The sequence below is a fragment of the Coffea arabica genome, chromosome 8e (genome assembly GCF_036785885.1).
Source record: "Coffea arabica cultivar ET-39 chromosome 8e, Coffea Arabica ET-39 HiFi, whole genome shotgun sequence".
NCBI classification, from domain to species: Eukaryota; Viridiplantae; Streptophyta; class Magnoliopsida; order Gentianales; family Rubiaceae; genus Coffea; species Coffea arabica.
In genome coordinates this window covers 42,948,172-42,969,600 of record NC_092324.1, presented here as the reverse complement: position 1 = coordinate 42,969,600, position 21,429 = coordinate 42,948,172, and the positions used below count along the sequence as shown (strand labels likewise).

The 21,429-nt window shown below is 35.2% G+C and overlaps 1 protein-coding gene across 1 annotated transcript; it reads right to left on the bottom strand.

Annotated features, from left to right (window-relative positions):
• Window positions 1-1,974: 1,974 nt before the first annotated feature.
• Window positions 1,975-10,007, bottom strand: LOC113707447 (pleiotropic drug resistance protein 1). The gene is made up of 24 exons (XM_027229786.2): window positions 9,364-10,007; window positions 9,147-9,267; window positions 8,973-9,061; window positions 8,808-8,892; window positions 8,560-8,719; window positions 8,377-8,453; window positions 8,181-8,234; window positions 7,988-8,078; window positions 7,342-7,643; window positions 6,944-7,225; window positions 6,513-6,829; window positions 5,872-6,032; window positions 5,668-5,771; window positions 5,425-5,581; window positions 5,232-5,336; window positions 4,996-5,156; window positions 4,375-4,707; window positions 3,982-4,272; window positions 3,808-3,891; window positions 3,594-3,727; window positions 3,224-3,451; window positions 2,945-3,116; window positions 2,520-2,774; window positions 1,975-2,423 (listed from the first exon to the last, which is right to left on the bottom strand). Exons 1-24 carry the CDS (start codon window positions 9,732-9,734, stop codon window positions 2,166-2,168), a joined length of 4,392 nt encoding a protein of 1,463 aa, XP_027085587.2. The 5' UTR covers window positions 9,735-10,007; the 3' UTR covers window positions 1,975-2,165.
• Between the last annotated feature and the right edge of the window lie 11,422 nt (window positions 10,008-21,429).

Here is a 21,429-nt window from a genome sequence, read left to right as displayed (position 1 = left end):
CTCCCCAAGCCAAGCAGATTAATCTTTAGTTATCCCCTTAGGCTTTCGACCTCATTTAATTAGGATTATGGAGAAGAGAATTTGCAGCCCGATGCAACGTCCTAGTTACGCTCTCGTTTGGGGATCGGTGCTTCTCCTAGTTTCAAGTGATATAAGTACTTTTTGAGTGTTTGGTAGGTATAATTCTATCAGATTACGGGTAGAGTTTTTAATTTCCAAAGCACTCTCAAGACAAGATCAAAATTAGTACTTTTAGAATTACCAGAACGTTATTAAAAGTAAACAATAAGCTTTGACCATTTTATCGTAAATTCTAAAGAAGTAAATAAAAGGGATAAATATATTTCAAAGTTCAGAATTATATATATTATCAAATAGAAAAAGTTCTTTTGCACTATGCATCCAAACAACGTAACTAAACACTTCAAAAATATTTTCGCTGAAAATTCTATCGAGTTAAGTGCTTCTCCATAACCAACTTTCTCTAGAGGAGTTGGCCACCACATTAATTGTAGGGTGGAAGATCAATAGTTCAAATCTTACTTCCCATCAATATGCCTCTATACGAGGCTTGTTCTAAATTCGTACGGGTGTGTGGTGCACCCATCTAATCTAATGGTGATTCAGTTCCCATCAGTTTCCTCCGTAAACCACCACAATCGCAAAACTAGCATCAAAGTATTCTTTCATAATGATTAGTTGATGCCTTATTCAAGTGGACAAGATCATGATATTATTGAGCTGGCAATCACCAGATTCCTATAAATTTTTTATTGTGTTAGTAAAAAAGTTGTCCATTGATGTTAAAAAATGGTGTCATATTATACCCACTTTCATCTTATGCACTTCATGTTAATTCTTTGACTTTTAAATAATTGAAATTTTTGGAGGAGGTGAATGTTTTCATTCCAACGCCAGACTAGGCTACCAATGCATCTTTCAGCAGATTTCAAAAATTCTAACAGTTATTGCATATTGAATTATTACACAGAGCAAAATTAGAGTAGTAGATTCTTCCACAATTTGTTGTAGTAAATTCTAACAGTTGTAATTATGTTATTTCTTAATAAGGGACTATTAAGAGAATTTCAAAGTTATCAATAACAATAAAAATCCTTAAAATTATAGCCCTCCCCTACATTGTATACAGAGTTCTGGAAGTGATAAGGTACTCAGGTTCTATCCTCTTTAACTCTCAAAAGATACAAAATATTTAAATAAAAGGAGACATGAATCTATCTTTCCATTTAGTGCTCTTGTCAAATCAATTTGGAAAAGTAAGGGTTAGTCTCATCTCCTATTCTGTCAAAAGAGAGGGTGAAAAAAAAAAAAAACAAAATCTCATCCCCCTATAAAATTTGTAACGGGCTACCCACAAGCCCCTAGACCAGCACTAGAACAAAAACAACTACAGGAAAAAGAGGGGAAAAAAACTAGTTGACGGTTTATTTTTGCAATCAATTAACAAAGTGAAGTCAGTTAAATTCAGATCAGATCAATTTCTTGCGCAATTACTGCAATGATATATATATATATATGTATATATAGCATAATTTTATAAATAATAAATATGTATTAATGGCAATAATTTACTTGAATGCTAAATTTGGTTTCAACGAGCAATCAACGTTGACTTTAGTTTTCTAATAAATCATAATTGTCACCTTTTTTTTATCCTCCTTCTCCACACCTTTTCATCCCCAATTGCTAGGTCAAGGATTCGAATTTTGAATCGATCCCTAGACCTAACAGCAGAAAAGACTCTAAGAACTTTCCAGTTCTTATAAATCTCACTCAAGCATGTAGAATTAATTAGTATATAAGTGTGATGCCGATTAACAAAGTTCAACGTTGATTTGCAATAAAAGCCTTTCAAAGAGCTACTTTGAATTGTTGGGGCTTTATGTTTAAATGGTGTTTCAATGCTGATTTTCCATCAGAAATCAACAATAATTGGTATGCAATCTTGAAAAGTGCAAAAAAAAAAAGGAGATATATTGAATGTTACTTTCATGAGGCAAATAGTACAAGAACAAAAGTTAACATATATTTTCATTCCATGAAAGTAGTAGTATTATTTTGAGTCTAAGAAGGTAAAGTGCCTGCTCAAGTAAGCCCACTTTCTCAGAAAGTTGCCTTGAGTCTGTCTTGTTGCTTCAGAGCTCTTACCTTTTCTGAAAGTTAAATGACTTGATTGAGAAGGCAAAAGTGAAGCCAAAAATAGCAACAAATCCCAACAGGATTAGTGTCACATATCCCAAGAAGTCATGTCTAAATCCAAAGTAACTCCTCATAAATTGTTCCACTGTTTCACCTGTTTCAAGCTCCTCTTTTACATCTCCAAACTGTGAAACAAGTAGTCCATACAATGTCCAAGAGACAGGACAGATGTAGTAGTACCATCTCCACCACACTGGAATTCTCTGCAATGGAAGGAAAAAAAAATGAAACACATTGAATTCTAGTTACTTCTAGACAACTATCATCTGTATCTTGAGGAGGGTTGCTAGGGACCTTACCGTTCGAGGGATCAAAAATCCTGAGAAAAGATTCCATATTGCATAGAAAGCTGATGATACTACTGAAGCAATATTATGGTTAGGTGTTGCTGCCACTGACATCATCCCATAAAATGTGTAGTATAACAAGGTGATGTACATGAAACACAGATACCAAAAGAACTTGGTAGCTGTCCATTCAAATCCAATCATGGCATAAACTATAGTTCCGTAGCTGACTGCTTGAATTAGAACGTAAGGCAGCTCAATAGCCATCTGCATGAAAAAAGAGTTTGATGGCAAAAAGTTGTCATCGTAATCTTTTATCTAACGAATCAAAATTTGGGATGAGCATCTTTCAGCATATATTGGACGCATAAATTTTTGCCTGCAATATGGGTAACTGTGACATCACATTTTGCAATTGTAACTAGGTTAGTCATTACCTGCGCAAAAGCGTATGAAAGAGATGAGTACATTCCTGCAGCTCTTTCTCTATAAAAAACTGTTCTCTCAACAGCCACAACAGGCTGAACTGATGTAGCATTTTGTACACCCATAAACAGGACAGCAGCATACATTGAGCCCATTGCATTGAAAAGATCTTGTTGCTTCCTCCTGAAATTGTACATTCCAAGAATTGGAAAACTTTGCGTGGAGGAGATAATAAACAAATGGATATGAAAGGTGATATTTGAAACTTCATTTCTTCCCACAAAATTCACCTTTTCGTGCCAAGATCCCAGAAAATTGTTCCAAACATTAAAGCAATAATTGTTGTGTAAAAAAGACGAACAGCAGTGTATCGTGGATTTCTCCAATATGACCAGTGCTGTTTCCAGAGGCAAGCAAGAAATTGGATGTAAAACGATTCAGAATACTGCGTCCGGAAGTATAGTTCTTTGGAACCTGGGGCAGGTGAACTCAACTCCTTGATTAGTGCTTTATTTCTCCTAAATCACCAAAGAGTCCTAATCAGTGCATTTGAGGATAGTAACATTTAAACGTTATGAGGTATGTTTGGATCCAGAATCAAACATCTACCAAGCATGAAGAATATATGTCAGATCAATGTGACATTTGAGAGTAGTCTACCTATAGAGTTCTGAACTCTTGTACACTTCAGCAAAATCAATACCAAGAGCTGCTTCTTGTGCAACAGAAGTTACCTCCAACATCCAAGTTGCAGGATTGTAACCATCTTTAATTTTACTAACTCCATTGATCTCCTAGAGAAAGAAGGAATGCAGAGTTACAAACTTTACTATCTCGAGAACTTTTTCAAGTATGTCATAGGACGCATCATCACCTCAAAGTATTTGATTAGCTGAAATGAATGGGGTCCTAATTGGCCAACATATATTTCTTCTCCTCCCCGCTTTAGGAGCACTAGCTGCAAATCTTACTCGTGTTATTGATCTATGTTTCCTTTTTAGCTGAGAAATGAAAACAAATGAGATGTCGGAGCCAGACCAGTACTTACTTCATCAAAAGCATCAAAGATATCAATGCTTGGCTGATGTATTGTGCACACAACAGTTCGGCCTGTGTCCACTGTGTTTCTCACTGTTCTCATCACTATTGCAGCTGCCCTAGCATCCAGCCCAGATGTTGGCTCATCCATGAAAATAATGGATGGGTTGGCAACAAGTTCCACAGCAATAGTTAACCTCTTTCGTTGCTCAGTTGAAAGACCATTTATTCCTGGCAATCCAACTAGTGCTTCCCTCAGAGGGGTCAGCTCCACTAGCTGCATGACTTCTTCAATGAACATCTGCAATTCATTCACCGACCTTCAATTGATTCACATGTGTACAGGAAGAAGAAAATCTGCCAAATATTTTATCAGGTTAAAACATTTCAGATCATGGACGACCTTTCTCATTTCAGCATCAACTTCACGAGGCAGTCGTAGCCATGCAGAATATTGCAAGGACTCATTTACAGTAACATGAGGAGAGTGAATGTCAAATTGTTCACAGTATCCTGCTATACGAGCAAATGTTTCTTGCTTCTTTGGATACCCAGATATAGTGATTGTTCCTTCAATATATCCACCTGTTTTTCTACCAGCCAAGACATCCATCAGAGTGGTCTTACCAGCCCCACTAACACCCATCAAAGCTGTTAGAACTCCTGGTCTAAACGCACCACTGACACCTTTCAAAAGAACCAGCCTGTCTTCTGGAATACCTTGAGCTTTCATCTCCTGCAAGAACAGTGTGTTTCAGATGTGTGGATGGCAAAGAGTATAAGAATAGCCTAGATTTTGTAATGATATCAACAGTGAACTGCAAATGAAAATCCTGGAAGGAACACATTTTTAATAAGAGTTTTCCAATAAATTTTCTTATATTTGTGAGAAGAAAAAGGAAAAAGAAATTAGATGACTGTAAAGAGGATAACTTCAGCATCTGAGTTTCATCATTTGTCCTCTTTCCCTCAGATCAACAGTAAAAAAGTAACTGTAACAATTATTTCCAGGTTCAAGATATACCTGTGGCATATCTACCGCATATCTCAAATCTTCAAAAGTCATACAAAGGGGTTCAAATGGTAGAACCATTCCCTTCCTCTTTGAGTTAGATTGATCAGGGCTGCCTGTACCTTTGGACCTGGACCTTGATAAAATAGTTTCTCCAGCATTGGTACGTCCTTCTGCAGGATTTGATACAGAATGGCTTACTATCAATCAAGAAATGGTAACTAAGGGCAGTGCAAGTGATGACTCACCAGAAGAGCTCTTCCCTTCTGATGACAATACATTAACCTCTCCTTTTTTTGCACTGTTCTCTGGTAACTGTTCTTCAGACAGTACTGCCTGATGTTTCCCCATCGCTGCATTTATAAATCTTGACATATATAAAGATTCGTTTATTTGCTTCATTGTTAGAGATAGTAAATTAGGACAAACTTTAACACTAACGTTTGAGGTATGTCAGAGCCAATATGTTCAGAAAATTGAATAGAAACATATATCCAACCAGAACTCCTACTCCAGTCCAATACCAATGCGCTTCTGCAAATATACCACGAGACTTCAAGAGTGATACGCCTAGTGTCTCTCTTGAGCCAGTAGGAACCTGCAAAACAAACATTTACAGAATCTCCAGCTTCAGATCAAGAGATCATTTTCAAATATTTGCAGAAACCTATGAAAAATGCTCACATGTCTCCAGCTCTTTCCTAGAAATTCATTTACAGCAATAGCGTTTTGCCCATACATCAAAGGCGAGATCCAGTAACCCCATATCCACCAGGCTTTTATGTTTTCTGCAAACAAGTAGCAATTATCTCAAGAAATCTTGCTTACATAAGCAATAAGAAAAATACTTGCAGACAAATATAATCCTTCAAAAGTTATACTCCTTACCTCTTGATAATATAAATCCACCTAGTACAAGAACTGCAAGTATTGCAAATGACCCAAACGTGTTTGCCACTATCATATCTCTTCCTATAGCAGCCATAAACCGAAAGAGTCCTAAAGCCATCTGATGAATGCAAATGAGAAGAAACATTTGTCTAAAAAACCTGCCAATCAACATGAGACATGAAGGTCTAATCAATTCATCCTTTCTGGTAATTTTTCTATGGGGTCTAAATTAGGTCTTACAACCAGGTAAGAGAGAACATTAAAGACATCAATACTCAATATTCAAACAATATCATATTGCATTTGTAGATTTTGATTCTGATTCAAAGTTCTCCAGAAATATTGGATAATCTCAATCAAAAGAGCAGTAAAGATTTTCCCCTTGTGTTGAATAATGATGTAAAACCGTTTGTAAGAAGAGCTTGACAGTGATCGCAAAAGCTGCACTTAATAAATTTTTGGCCTAAATTTGACGCAGTAATTATTTGTTTTAGCGTATCACTTAATATGAGCAGTCGCATTTAGTCAGAAAATTGAAAGGTCAGAAATGCAAAAATTACTCTTAACTTATGATCAGTTCTAGCCTGCTAAGAAACCGCAACTAAAATCCACTGAGAAGAGACTATTTTGTAACTTACCTTCCGACCTCAGGATCATATCCAACAACATAATAAGTCAAACAGACCCAACCAACAACTTCAGCAAGGGTGATTGGTATCTTGAGGATCCATGTGGGAAGAGCATATGCCCAGGCAGGGAAGAAGAGAAAGTCACGTTGCTTGTAGAACACTGGAAGTTTCAGTATACTGAGGGGAACCTCTGAGAATCCATTAAACATTAGTGCAACAGTAGTGAAAAACAGAGCACCCAGGAAAATTCCACCATCATTTACTGTATTTTTGTGCATCTCAGTTCTCAGAAACATAGTCATGACAATGATTGCCATGAGAAAAAGCTGAAATGTGAGAAATAGCAGTCATTACAGTCTTGTCACAAGACCTGAAAGCCAAATATTTATATATTCACCTATTCCAAAGAAAAGAAGAAATGGTTACGGCATCCAACCAACCTGTGCCATCTTGAATATGTGAACAAATGCATTCCTTTTCATGAGCAGGTATTCTCTTGATGCACATGCCTTCAGAAGCTCCATCGTGCCAACTCCATATTGCTTACTTGTTAGAGCTGCAGGGTGTCCTTTGGATTTGTCAAAAGGTACAGAAATTTCATCATATAGTTTCAGTCCAACATGGAATGATTGAAATGCTTCTGAAAATTCCCTAGCAGAAATAAAGTGGAAAGGTTCATCCCTCCGAAACCAATACTGCTCTTGATCTTTGTTTGATGTGACCTTTAATTGCCAGCCGAAACAATAATAGGCAAAGTTAGTGGCTTGATTTGATCTTACTTCAAGGTTAGTCTTTAGTAAAGGCGTATAAGGAATCACCATACAAAATCTGTTCTTACTTCTTGGAGGAAATCAGCAACTCCTTTCCTCTCTGGGCATTTAAAACCCATGTGTTCAAAGAATTCAAGCACATTCTCACGGGGTCCTTGATACACAATTTCCCCATCTGATAGTAGAATTATATCATCAAATAGGTCATAAGTCTCTGGAGCAGGCTGCAGCAGTGAGATTACAGCAGTTCCTTGGAGAATGTGGATGTATTGTTTCATTGCATTGATAATCTGAAAAGTTGTTGAACTATCCAAACCAGTAGATATCTCATCCATGAAAAGTGCCCTTGATGGTCCAACCAGCATTTCCCCTGCATTATCCATTATACAAAAAGAAATCCTTGAGAGGTGAGGATACGTAATGATAGGTGCAGGTGGAATTTGTAATGGTCTACATGCTACAGATAACCACAATACTTCTACTCAGGGATGGAAACATAACCACAACTTCTTTTGAACAAAGGAAAAGAAGTCAGTATGCATTTCCATTTTTCAGAAATAATAGTAGTTTCCAAAGGCTTAGTAACTCTACTTGTAGTTTGCACACATCCCTCAATTAGGAGAAGAGATAGAGGGACCTGAGAATCTGCCTTGAAGTGCACAAGATTCTATACGCTTTTTAAAAAAAAAAAGATTCTACGCTTTAAGTTTTTACCTGTTGTGACACGCTTTTTCTGTCCTCCTGAGATCCCTCGTATCATTTCATCTCCCACAAGAGTATCAGCACAGATATCAAGTCCTAAGATCTGCATACAAATGAGAAGCAAAAAGAAACAAACTGATAGTTGAAAATGTAGTAAGGGGGTAAGAAATTAATCTTATTAGTTTTTACTAACTTCAGTTATTACCTTTAGAACATAATCTGTAGCAGCATGGGACTCTTGCCCTATAAGTGCCAAAGACTGACAGATCAAAACAATCATATTAAGGCAAGGCAATTTGAGATGATAAAAACAGATGACTGATTAAAGCTTATTGCAGTTTGCAGAAGCGTTTTGGCCAATGCCAACATGTTAAAAAATTTTTGAGTTGAGATAATTTAACCTTCATGTAAATATCAATGTCGGGGTCAGGCTTAATGTTTGCTTCTTTTTCTCTTCTCAGCATTTCTGTCATCAGTTCTGCCAATTTTACAAGTGAAAGTGAAGTAAGAGGAGTTGTATCATCTGGAAGCAGAGTTGGAATCTTTAACCAAAATGTTTTAATGATTAGAAGACTCTTACTCACCATAACGAGGTCCGACTCCTTGACATCTCGCAGAAAAGGCAATTGTTTCTCTCACTGTCAATTCACCTATATGAAGATCATGTTGACTTATATAAGCTGAAGACCTTTGAGGAACAAACTCATCCATTGTATGGCCATTGTATGTTACAGTCCCAGAAACCTGTGGTCCCCAACAAGGAGGTATTAAGTCATTGGACGAAATAAGTCATCATCAACAACCAAGAAATCAAGAATTCTTGTTTCCTTACCTGCAGATCAGATTGCAATTTTCCAGCCATAGCTAACAACAATGTTGTTTTCCCAGAACTTGGGGGGCCTAATAGCAGTGTCATTCTGCCAATTAAGATCACATTTTAGAAACCAACTTTTAAGTCTAGTCAACAAATTCTCTTTGTAGTACTGGCTTCCCTTACCTTCCAGGCTTGATAATTCCACTGACATCATGCAGTATCACAAACGGTTTCTTTCTCTTTGGAAGAATATGGAGATTGTTCAACAAACCCTTCAAAATAAGAAAATTATTATCAATTGGAAAACTGCTGATAAACATGGCAGTATCAAAAAGTGAATATTTATAGATCCATTACCTCTAAAATATTGACAGAGAAGTTAAATACTGTAGGCAGAGCTCTACTGCCAACATAAGCTTCTGCTTCAATGTTTAAATGCTCAAACCGAACTTCAATAGTTGGAAGCTGAATACCAACTCTACAACCAACTTATAAGACACAATTAAACCAGGAAAAAGGAAATTGATCCCACATTAATCTCATTTGTTTTGCTTCAAAATTGAAGTACAATTACCTGTCAATACGTTCTCTGAGCTTCAAAAGAAATCTTTCATTATCTTCCTCAGCAGTTTTCACTAACTTCTCAACTATGTTCCTTTTCTCTAGAGGGCCAAGCTTCTTGATATCAATTTCCCTGTGATGACCCTCTTCTTCTTTAAGTATACCAACTTGTACACGCTTGAATGTTGGAAGTTTCTCTAAAGCAGCCCATTTTAGTGCTTCTTCTTCATCCTCTTCTTCTTCTCGACTAGACCTCGAAAAGATTTCCATGCCTGTGTTTGTCCATAAGTTTGAACTACTTAGCCTTACACTACTGAGTCTGTGTAATTCACCAGTACTACTTAGCCTTATACTACCGAGTCTGTGTAATTCACCAGTCTCCATTTTTCAGGACTTGAAGCAGCAGAAATTGGTTATGCCAACTTCAGACCCTCCTGGAACTGAAGCACAACTAATCAGATAAGATCTCAAATTATACTCTCTGTTTCTCAGTGAATCATTTCTTCAGGTGAACCTTTTCTTCAGACAAAGTGATACCAAATTATTCTCTGTGTTTTGTAGCACTACTAAAAGATTTTAAGATAGGATAACTCATAATTGGGACACTGTGTAGTGGGCTCATGCTATACCAAATTCTGCATATTTATGGAGAGATTTCATGAACCTTTGATCTCTTGGGATGCTAATGATAAATGAACGTCCTTGCATACATCACACTAGGACCTAAGTTTAACTGATAGAAACATTTATTACATGCATGAGCAGTGAGCCCATCACCTTTATTGCTATAATTATCAGCTCTCTAATCTTTATTTCAATTCTCAAGTCTCCCTTGTTCCTCTTCGTTCTTATAAAATCATGATTAAGGAATAAGATATAGAAGTTGAATAATTTTCTTACTGTAAACTCTACCTACTTATTTGCTTCATCTTGTGGTTTAAGAACCACAAAATTTGTACAGAATGTGAATTTTCATTACCTCGTCGTATAAATTGGTTTACAATTGCATTTTTTATGCGATGGTACTAGTACTATATCACAATTTTTGGACAACCACATAAACCACTTTTATCTTTTCATAACTGTTGAGTAGATGCGGGGCACAATTTGAATCAGGAAGTTATGTGTCATGGTTTTACATGTGTGGCGCTATATCGATGATGGATGAGCTGAAACTAAAAGCATAAATAAAAGTATCTTTGAAGTACAGATTTCCTGTGCATTTCTGACAACTTAATTTACTGTTTTAATTTTTTCAATATTTTTTTTAATTCAACACTTATGGAATAATGGGAAATATCGCAACTAGAAGTTTAGCTTATTCTCTTTTTGACTTTTTCTCCAATGTGTGGTGGCCTAGGGAATAGTGTGTTTGGATCGTAAATTATTTGAGATATTTTTACAAGTATTTTTTGTGATGTGATGTATGTGAGATAAAAAGATAATTGAAAAGATAAAAAGGTGTATTGAAAATTGTAATGATGATGTAAGCAAATATATTTGGGCAAATAATCTCCTGTCCAAACACACTCGGTACCCATAAATTTTTGTTTTTGCTTTTTGTTATTTATGATAAAGTCTCTCTTTAACATTTCTTAACGAGAGTTCAGTGTTTCTCTTATGCATTCTTAGTGCGAATTTTCTGTTTTTTCAAGAATTTCTACTAATATTTTTCCGTAGCTTTTCTTATTTCATATCTAGTTGTCAGATTTATCTGAATTTTTTTTTTTTGGATTTTGGTTCAATCTTCATACATCCCATCATTATTATTGGAACTTAAATCAATTATTAGCAAATCAAACAATTGTAATATGCACGGGAGGGACTTGCAGCGATTTATTTTCTTAGAAAAGATTTTGAAATTTCTTGTATTTTTCAAATCAATTCACAATTCCTTTTGAGATCTTTATGTCTATAAAATTGCAATATGTTATTTTTAGTGCAAATTTAACGTGTCAATTAATACAGATTTCTATGATGTCAATCAAATTGTGGTGAACGATTTCCAGAAATTATCTTTTTCTTTAAAGTCGTTGAAGATCACAAGATTCGATGTGATGGCGAGTCAATTTTTGAACACACAAAATATCTCTTGTATGCTGTCCTACAGTACTTGCATGGGTCCAGCCCCGGAAGCGGATAGAGCTTAAGCCTTCTACCACCTTGCAATCTTTTTCCAGGAGAAAAGGAGTGGAGGAATCTCAGCTCCTTTCGTTTTTTCCTCGGTGGGAAAGGAAACAAAAGAAACGTTAATTGTAAATTCACCCAAAATTTCAATATCAAGCAGCAATCTTGAAGATCCAAATCCAATATGAGTTCAGTGAGTTGGTCACCCACAACAGCCTTTTTTTTTTATTATTATATATATATATATATATATATATATATATATATATATATATCCACCATAAGCAAATATCGTGTCGACAAAAGGAAAAAAAGAAAAAAGTGAAGCAGACTTGAAGAAATATGGCTATAATGTAGTATAATTGTATAATGCTACTAGTTAATCACGTTGTAGTAATAAAATTCTCAAGTCTACCAAAATTTCCACTGATGAAAGCACTTCATGTGTCACTGAGATGGTGGTGAGATATAACGTTTTAGTAACTTTTTCTGTCTAAGATTCAATGCATGTAATCCTCTATGGCAGTATAATCTTTTGATATTTGAAAGCAATCGTTTTGAACTTAATAAAATTTTCATTCCAGCAGGAACTTTGTCAAAATTACTCAAGTTAATGGGATTGGGATGCCAACACAAGTCAGTTTGGTTAGAACGGCTGGTCACTTTCTCACAAAAGATTTTGATTTCGAGTTGCGAGGGTTATAGTGGTAGTGATATGTAAGAAGTAAGAATCCCTATAGGCTATAAGTGACTTATAATTTTGGAATCATACCTTGATCCATGTTGATTTTTTCCTACAAAATAAAGGGGGTGGGGGGTGGGGGGGGGAATGAGAGTGGTTAATTGTGTTTGGTTGATTTATTTTGTACAAGATTTAATATGCACTTACATAAGTTATTACTCTTATATATTGGATAGATGTGCACAAACAAAATCTTTTACATTATGATCTTTTGATATTCAAAAAAAAAAAAAATCTTTTTGAACTTAATAAAATGTTCATTTAAATAGGAACTTTGTAAAAATTACTCAAGTTAATGGGATTGGGGAATGTTAATCATGTTTGGTTGATATATCTTGTGCAAGATCTAATGTACGCTTACATAAATCATTTGAGTAGGTGTGCACGTTCGAAATCTACACGTATAACAAAGGTTTTTTTTATTTTTATTTTTTATTGAAACTAGAAAGAATTTGAATTTGAGAGCTCTTACTCTGTTCTTATACCACTCAATCCGTCCCCCACCCAACATAGATGATAGAACAAAAGTTGTATGTCCGGATATGAAATAATGTCCAAAAAAAAAAAAAAAATTAATACACACACTAAGTGGAACGAATGATTCAAGTGAAATGGAAATAAAAATGAGACCGCCGCCCACCTCAGCCCATCCAAGTCCCCTCTTTCTCTCTCTCAATAAATAGCCCTCCACTTACTGAAAATTTGATGAGTGGTTTCCAAAACATTAGTGCTTTGACTGCTTTTTTTTGTTAGTGCATCACTTCATCTAACAAAATCCCCTTTTGCTTTCAACATTCTACCAATAATACAGTGCCTTATTGCAGCCAAGTGCAATGATACTATGTAATTTATGTCAATCTCAAGCCATTATTGCTGCAATAAAGCTTTACAACAATCATCTATATAAATATTAGTGGTTTTGAGTTACACTCTAATTAAGTGTATGTGAATAGTAAAAGCTATAATTATTTGCGAAAGTTTTTTTCAAAGAAATTTGTTTTACACTTTGAGATTCGTTTTGTTAAAATTTTTTATTAAAGTAGAAGTGTATAGATAACTAGTTTTTGAAGTTGAAAATCATGAATTAGAGGTTCTGGATTCCGATCCTGCTCTCCCTCCCTCCTTCCCTGTACCATTTCTCCATCTTGTTAAATCCTACTCTTCCTCTAATTTAAAAAAAAAAAAAACTATTTTTTGGTAGTTACCCATAGATATGGATAATTCTTGACATAATTTAAAGTTTTTAATTGATGAAAAGATGATTTTATGAATATGATAGGACCATTTTCCTTTATTGTAAGGAGAAAATAGGTAATTTAAAAATGATAGAAAAGTTAACAGCACTAGGCGGCTCCTACTAAGATAAGAATGTATAAACAAGCAACTGGTGCTGGCATACTTGTCACTCAGAAAGGCTAAATCATTGCCAATTTAGTATGGATGGAATTTGAATTCATCTCACCTCATTTTCTACCCAAAAAAAAAAAAGTAAAAAGATAATAGGACTGTATAAAGCTATAAACCAATATATCATTAATAGAGGGCCTCAAGGAAATAGAAATTTCATTATTAATGAAACATTTCAAGGAAATGCATAAATTAGAAAAATAAATCAAGTGGCTACTTGGTTGTACTTGTCCAAATGAACAAAATGTTTAAAGATTAAAAATTTATAAAATTACTGAAACTAAGAATGAAAATTAATTAGATGCAACGAACTCGAATCATATCCTGGCTATTATTAGTTTGGGTAAAATACATGAAACCCCCTTATGGTTTATCTATTGTACATAAAACTTCCTTAGTATTTAAAAACCCACACATAACCTCCCTATACTTTGGACTTCTTTGGAACTTGGATGAAAAGCATCCAAACTAATGGAGTTTGTGATACACGCGTGTATTAAGTGAGTTTCAAGTGACATTGTCAAGGACAATTCAGTATTTTGCAGTTTTTTTTTTATTTCCTTTTTTTGGTTTATTTTCCTTCTCCATCTCTTCCCTGCTCACTACCAAACTGGTCAATAACACCAAAATGGTCAACGACACCGGTGAATACCAATCATCATCAGTACCACCACCGATCACCAGTAGCTCCACCATCGCCACCAATCACCAGCAACTCTACCACCAATCATCACTAATTTCAATGCTCAATGATCCCAAGATAACACCAAAAAATTTCCAATTAGATAGAGAGCAAAATAACAACAAAAATTCTCAATCTAATAGTCTCAAAATATTAACAAAAAATTCTCAATCAGTGATCCCAACCTAACACCAAAAGCCTTCAACATATCAATCACATAGTGGCTCTGCTATCAACTTCAAATTAATCCCAAATTCAATGGAAACATGAATAGCAAAATTAGATCTGACGATGGCCATTTGTCGGTGGTGTCAGTTGAAGGACGGATGGAAGGAAAGGAAAAGGGAAGCAAAAAAAGAAAAATCAACAGGCGGGCAAGGAGGAGAAATCGAGGTCCACTGCCTTCATGTAATTGGAGAGTGAAGACCCTCTTGGCTTGCTTGGAATACTGAGAGACAGAGCCTCCTAATCAACTGCGATGGGGCCGAGACCTTCGAACGATTGGTGATGAAGATACAAACGAAAGAGCCGGTTTTGTTGCCTAAGAAACTAATGATTCAGAGGAGAAAGAGACTAAGCAATCCAAGTCTCCAAAAAAGTTGCTGCTTAGATTTGGGTTCTTAATTTTACAGAAGAACACATGAAAAAGTCATGAGTCTAGATCGGCGGTGATAGAGATGCTGTTGAAAATGAAGATGGCGAGATGGTGATAGTGAGATGATGGTAGCAATGAAAGGGTGGTGTTGGCTGGATTGATGGGGCAAGAAAAATAAAGGAAAATCAAAGGGGAAAGGGAAAACAAAAAAATGTTCTGAAGAAAAGGAAGAAATAAAAGCCTAGACTGTTCTGACATTTCCTTGAAGAGGATGATACTTCTTATAAAATTTCAAATGAGCCCCTTAGTTCTACCTTTGTTTCAAATGAAGGAATAATGTTTTTAAAACTTTAATTGAGCCCTAAGTTAACCTTTGATTTAGTTTGGAAATAGGGTTAATATAGGAAATTTACATCTTTCCGTCAATTTGGATGATTTCTGTCCATTATCCAAAGAAGTTCAAAGTATAGGGAGGTTATGTGTGGGTTTTTAAATAATGAGGAAGTTTTATGTACAATAGGTAAACCACAAGGAGGTTTTATGTATTTTACCCTATTAGTTTAGACATTTTTCTTTTAATACAAGTTTGAACATTAAAATTAAAAGGAAATGATATTTGAACAACTCTAAAATGTTAGGAAGGTACAAATTATAGTCGTAAATGTGACAACTATAGCAACTATTTTCATAATTATTTTTGTAGTTATCCTAGTAAGAAGTCACAATCTTCTCCACCCAATTCCAATTAGAAGGGCAACAAATGCATAGAACTACAACCATAACAATGCTAGACAACTAAAGCAAATATAGATGATATAGATGAAGTTAATGAAAGATTAATTTAGTAGAGACAGTGTGATTAATTTAGTACACGTGCACAAGTTTAAATTACTACACTCTTCTCCGCAAGTTTTATTATGGTCATTGAGCAATTTATGGATTGCCGCCACTCTTCAAGTGTATAGATTGTTACATTCAATCGCATGAGAGTTCAAAAGATCAGGTGAATGTCCATAGGGGCTGGATGTGCCGCCTAACACATAGGGATAATGCAAGAGAATTATATAGAGTTTAGCTGTATTAACATAAAATTAATTGTTAACAATGGTCGATAACTTTTTAAATAGTAAAAAACATTGTAAATTTCTTACAGGGAAAGATAGTATACCGTTGTACATATTTTATATGGCGTAAAGGACATGATCAATGGATAATAGGGATGTGATATTGTCTGAAGTATAAAAAATGAAAAATTGAGATCAGTATTGGTAGAGGTTGGTGCAAAACTTGGAAACAAAATCCAAGAGGAGAGGTACCAAGTAATTAGCTAGTCTGACTGCATAATGAGTCACCACTTTTGACTCTAATCATTTGCTTCCTCATGGTTCATCTGTAGAGCTACTCTTTATTTTTTCTGGAAGTTGAATATCTTTATTGCGAAGGCAAAGATGACTGTGAAAAGAGCAGCTGTTCCAACTATGATAAGTGCCAAGAATCATCAGAAGTCATGGTTAAATCCAAAATAACTTCTGATGAAGTTTTCTACTGTTTGATCAGTGTCAAACGTGTCTTTCTTTGATGGCTCCAAATTGTGAAGCAACTAAACCATACAATGTCCATGCCACAGGGCAAATGTAATAAACCACCTCCACCAGATTGGAATCCGCTGCTGAAAAGCAGTGAAAGAAATAAAAAAACATAGTTCATAGCTCAACCTGATGCCAGATTAAGGAAAAGAGTTTACTGGTTTCGGAATGATGAAACCTGAAAAAGAACTCCATATTGCATAAAACGAAGATGAAACAATAGCAGCAATGTTGTGGTTTGGAGTAATTGCAACTGTCATCATCCCATAAACTGTGAAGTACAAGAAGGTAAAATACATGAAGAAAAGTATCAAAAGAACTTGACAGCCATCCATGCAAACCCAATCATTGCATAAAACTAGAACTCCATATATTAAAGCTTAAACAAGAAAGTAAGGGAGCTCGATCGCGACCTGCTTTGACAAGGTAATAAAGCTATTCTTAGTTTTAAAAGAATCTGACAAACACTGCAAAACTGCAATAGTACAGAAAGTGCTGAAAGGGATGTGATCAATGTTGCCAGTAAGACTGTAAAGAGTAATGAAACTGTTTAACTGAAACTTTTGTAAAAATGTTTGCAATTTGATCATCAGTCTTGGAATGAATTACTTCTTTTGGTTTCTTGAGCCAAACTTCAAATTCAGTACTAAGTTTCTTAATGTATCCAAATGACTTCTTTGCAACTTGAAAATGAAATTCCCATGCATAATAGATGAACTTGAATAAGAAATTTGCAATACAAAAAATGATTGTTACGAGCGACATAAAACAATTCTTCAAATTTTTGTATGGTTTTTCATCAACTTAGTCACCACCATCATCTTTGGGTAGGTTTTCGTGAATCTTCATAACATAATCTCCTTCAATTACCTCATCAATGATCTCCTCTTGAATTTTAGCAACATCTGAATTTTTCTGCTCACAGTACTGCACTTTAGAATTGTCAATTTCTAACAAATTCAAAGAAAAATTATTGCCTCTCATTTTCACTGAGAAAAGCTCATTGTCAACTAGATCATATATACCACAAGTCTTATTTTTGAAGACGACTGAATAATTTTTCTCTAATAACTGCCCAACACTTAATAGATCTTGATTAATTTCAGGTACATACAAAACATCAAAAATAATTTTGGTACCTAAACCATAATCAATAGCACACTACCTTTGCCTTTCACCTTAATATAATCTCCATTTTCAATTCTGAATTTGGAGATTTGTGATTTGTCAACCATTCTATATATAGATTCATCATATGCCATGTGATGAGTGCAACCACTCTCTATTAGCCAAATTTCAGTACTGGAATTACTGCTTGCAAAACAAGTGGTCACAAAAAGTTGTTCCTTCTCTTGTTTATCAACCATCTAAGGTTGATGTCCTCTTTTTCCTTTATTTTTGCAAACTCTCTCTATATGTCCCATTTGCTTGCAAAACCTAAATTGAATGTTAGGCCTAAACGAACAATATATTGAAAAATGTGAGGTTTTTTTTTTTTACAGTGTGCAAACAGAGGATTTTTGCCATTTTTCTTTTCATCTTTGTTATTTTTCTCGCTTGTTTCTGTCAACTTGTTAAATTTGATCCGTATCTATTGCCTGAAAAGCACCTTCAACGAGTTCCTCAGTTCTTATGGCTCGTCTTTGTTCTTGTGCCTTTAAAGGATTGGCCAATTCTGCCAAAGTCATTTGAGAGAGATCCCTTAGATTTTCAAGATAAGAAATCTTGGCTTCAAACCTCTCTGGTAAATTCACCAAGACTTTCTCCACAACTATGCTATCTAGAAGTTGTTCTCCAATCAATTTGATTTTGTTTACAACATTTAAGGGTCTATTAGAGTACTCTTTAATGTTTTCTATGTCTTTTATCCTAAGGAGTTTAAATTCTCTCCTAAGGTTCAAAACTTGCATTTATTTTGTTCTATCATTGCCTTGGTAAGCTATTTTGAGAGCATCCTGAGCATCCTTTGCAGTCTCACAAGTTATAATTTTTGTGAATACTGCAATGAAAACTGTTGAATGAATGCACATCATTGCTTTTGATCTCCTTCTGATCTCACAATTGTTGAATCTTTCGTCAGTTCAGGAATAGAATCTGTCTCTACCATATCTCAAAGATCACTAGCCATCAAGTAGGACTTCATTTTACAGCCCAAATTTGGTAGTTATCACCGGTGAAATTTGAAAGATTGGACAAAAAATTGTTTCATGACATTTTGTTGTTGAAGGTTTAAGTGTATAATTTGATACTAACTAGGAGGTATAACCGCGGCGTTGCGCGGTGGAGTAACCTGCATGAATGCCCATTTAGATGGGATTAAGAAGGGTTTATATAGATGATGATCGCGTGTTTGGATTAAATATTAAGAGTACAACATAGATTAAAAGTCGATTACTGTAAGAAAGTATGAAGAAAAAAGGAAAGTCTGCATTAAATGTAAATGCGGTCTAATTGTTTGGAATTCTGAAACTGGCTGGTGCGGTAGATAAAAAAAGAGCTCGCTTCAGACAAAATGCATCTGTATGACAGTACTTCCAGTTGTCAAATTGTGTAGCAAATTGATAGAGCAGTTCGTTACACATACAGAATCATGGCAATCAATGTGTTACATGGCTACAAAAGCTAGGTGCGCTGATGAATAAACGGATAAATATACCATATGTTGATAAGCATTCGGGAGGTACACGGTATAAAATTCATTGCTAACAACAATGTAGAAGATGTCAGCCTTCCAAGCAAAAGCATCTAAATGGAACGCAAGGGACACATATAAGTTTCAACAAAACACAAAACACAAGCTTTGCATCAGCTCGAGCTTGTCTATTCCTGACAGTATTCAAAAGATCTGTAACAGCATTAATGCAACTTAACAGAGTAGCATAGACAAGGAAAGATCAGACAGTTTTTGTTTTTTTGTTGTTGCAAGAGTCATCAACTTCTGTAGATTCTTCTTCCATTTCTCCAGAATCTCTAAACCTTCTTGTGAGGCGAACTCGTGGTTTTGAAGAAGATCGTTGTCCCTCTAGAACGAAAAAGCAAGCAATGTTAATAAAGCGAACAAGAGGAATGGAAAGCAAGATTGTAAAAAAAGGAACCTGAAGAACCAGCTTCTGAGTTCTGTGCTTCAATTTGAAGAAACTGATTCTGAACACTGATGCAGGAATCTTTGTTGAAAGAAGATGTTGCTGCATTTTCTTCGAAGTAATAAGCAATTGTGTAACGGTGATTTCCACTACCATCCTTTGTATTTCCTGGTTTCAGTTGGGCAATGAACATCTTTTCTTTAAGCTCTCTATGCACAGTTTCCAGTAGGAGTTCTTCATTCTGTTAAATAACCCCGTCAACGTGTATTAGTATGATAATCTGCATGCATTTAATACAGAGTTAGCCAAAGGTAGTCGTAATTTCGACCTTGTTATAGTGCTCCAGTGCTTGAAGTGCAGTGAATTTAAGTAGTGATTCTGCTAGTTCGCCAAATATTGAAGCTGTGACTGTGTCAGTTTCATCAGTGAGATCAACATCGAAACGACATCTGCATCAATATGTACTTGAGAAATAGGTCAGTAAATTCAAGAAAGTCAGTGCTATTTAGAACAATAATAGCTCATGAACAAAAGTGCTAATTTCCTTGGTACAGCTTTCTGTTTCTCATTGCAGTGGTTGCATGTGTAAGCTGAATCATAGTTTGCTGATGTCATCCGATAACATTTAATACAAGACATATACCAATACTTCTGCAGTATATGTTCAAAAGAAAAGCAAGCCTTAACCCACGCCACCTGCAGAAATTTGTAAACAGATTAGAGGAATATTTAGGTGTATATATATGTATAAACAGATCAGGAAAATAACATAGTTGTATCATTTGAAGAATTGAATCCAGCAATAAACAAGTCATGACCTTTTGAGCTGGGGTAATATCCACAAGCGAGGTAATTTTGTGGTTTCGATCATAAAACATTCTGGGACTATAATTGCTGTACGACTTGTTTTGAACAAGAGTAGAGAAACTCTTTTCATTTCTGACAGCCCTATAAAGTTCATTGCAGAATAAATGCAGTAATGAATGTCAAGTAACCTATCCTAGCGAGAGAAAAAAAAAGGAAAGTACATATCAAATAAACATTGTAAGACCAGTGTTTGAGTTGGTTGGCGTCTCTAACTGGTGGATTCACAAGAATAACTGAATCATTTCTTGTTGATAGGGCGATTCCTGATAGGTAAATACAGTTAGAATAGGAATGAATAAACACACATAGAATTAAATTATCAAAAATTTAACTTCTATTAGGCCTCACCTCCATAAGTAACAACCTTGAGTCTGCGACCTATCACAACTGGATAGTTGTCCTTCTGTTCAGTGATAGTCTTACCCTCATTCTCAATGAAGTCGTTCCAAAGAGATAATATCATTGGATTCATCCTACATAAGAAACAATAAAATGTAACCTTTTAAACTGATTTCATAGCACATAAGCTTGAGGACATAATTTTATGTAGTGCACAACAGGGAATAATTGGGAAAAAAATAGTCCATACTCCTCATTGATAATAACAAATCTCTGCACAAATGATTCCTTCGAGTCTTTGTTGATTGGGATGACAGAATGGACATCAATAACAATACCAAGAACATCTGTAATTTGAAGAAAGATAGTAGTAAAGGTAGAAAAATTATCATAAATGAAAGCAAAAAATTTTACTGAGCAGGAGCTTAAATCAGAGATCTATAAATCACAGCATCAAAATTCAATCAACATTAGATTAAAGGCCAAACTAACCAACAGTTTCAGTCTTTGAATCTGCATAACAAGCGAATTCCCTAAATGGTGTGAGCGTGAATTGAAGCGGCAAGACACTGTTTCCTTCACTTTCAATTTCCTCAACAACAGTCTGTGTTCCTATAATCCATTGGAGTTCAATTCCATCAGTTCAAAATT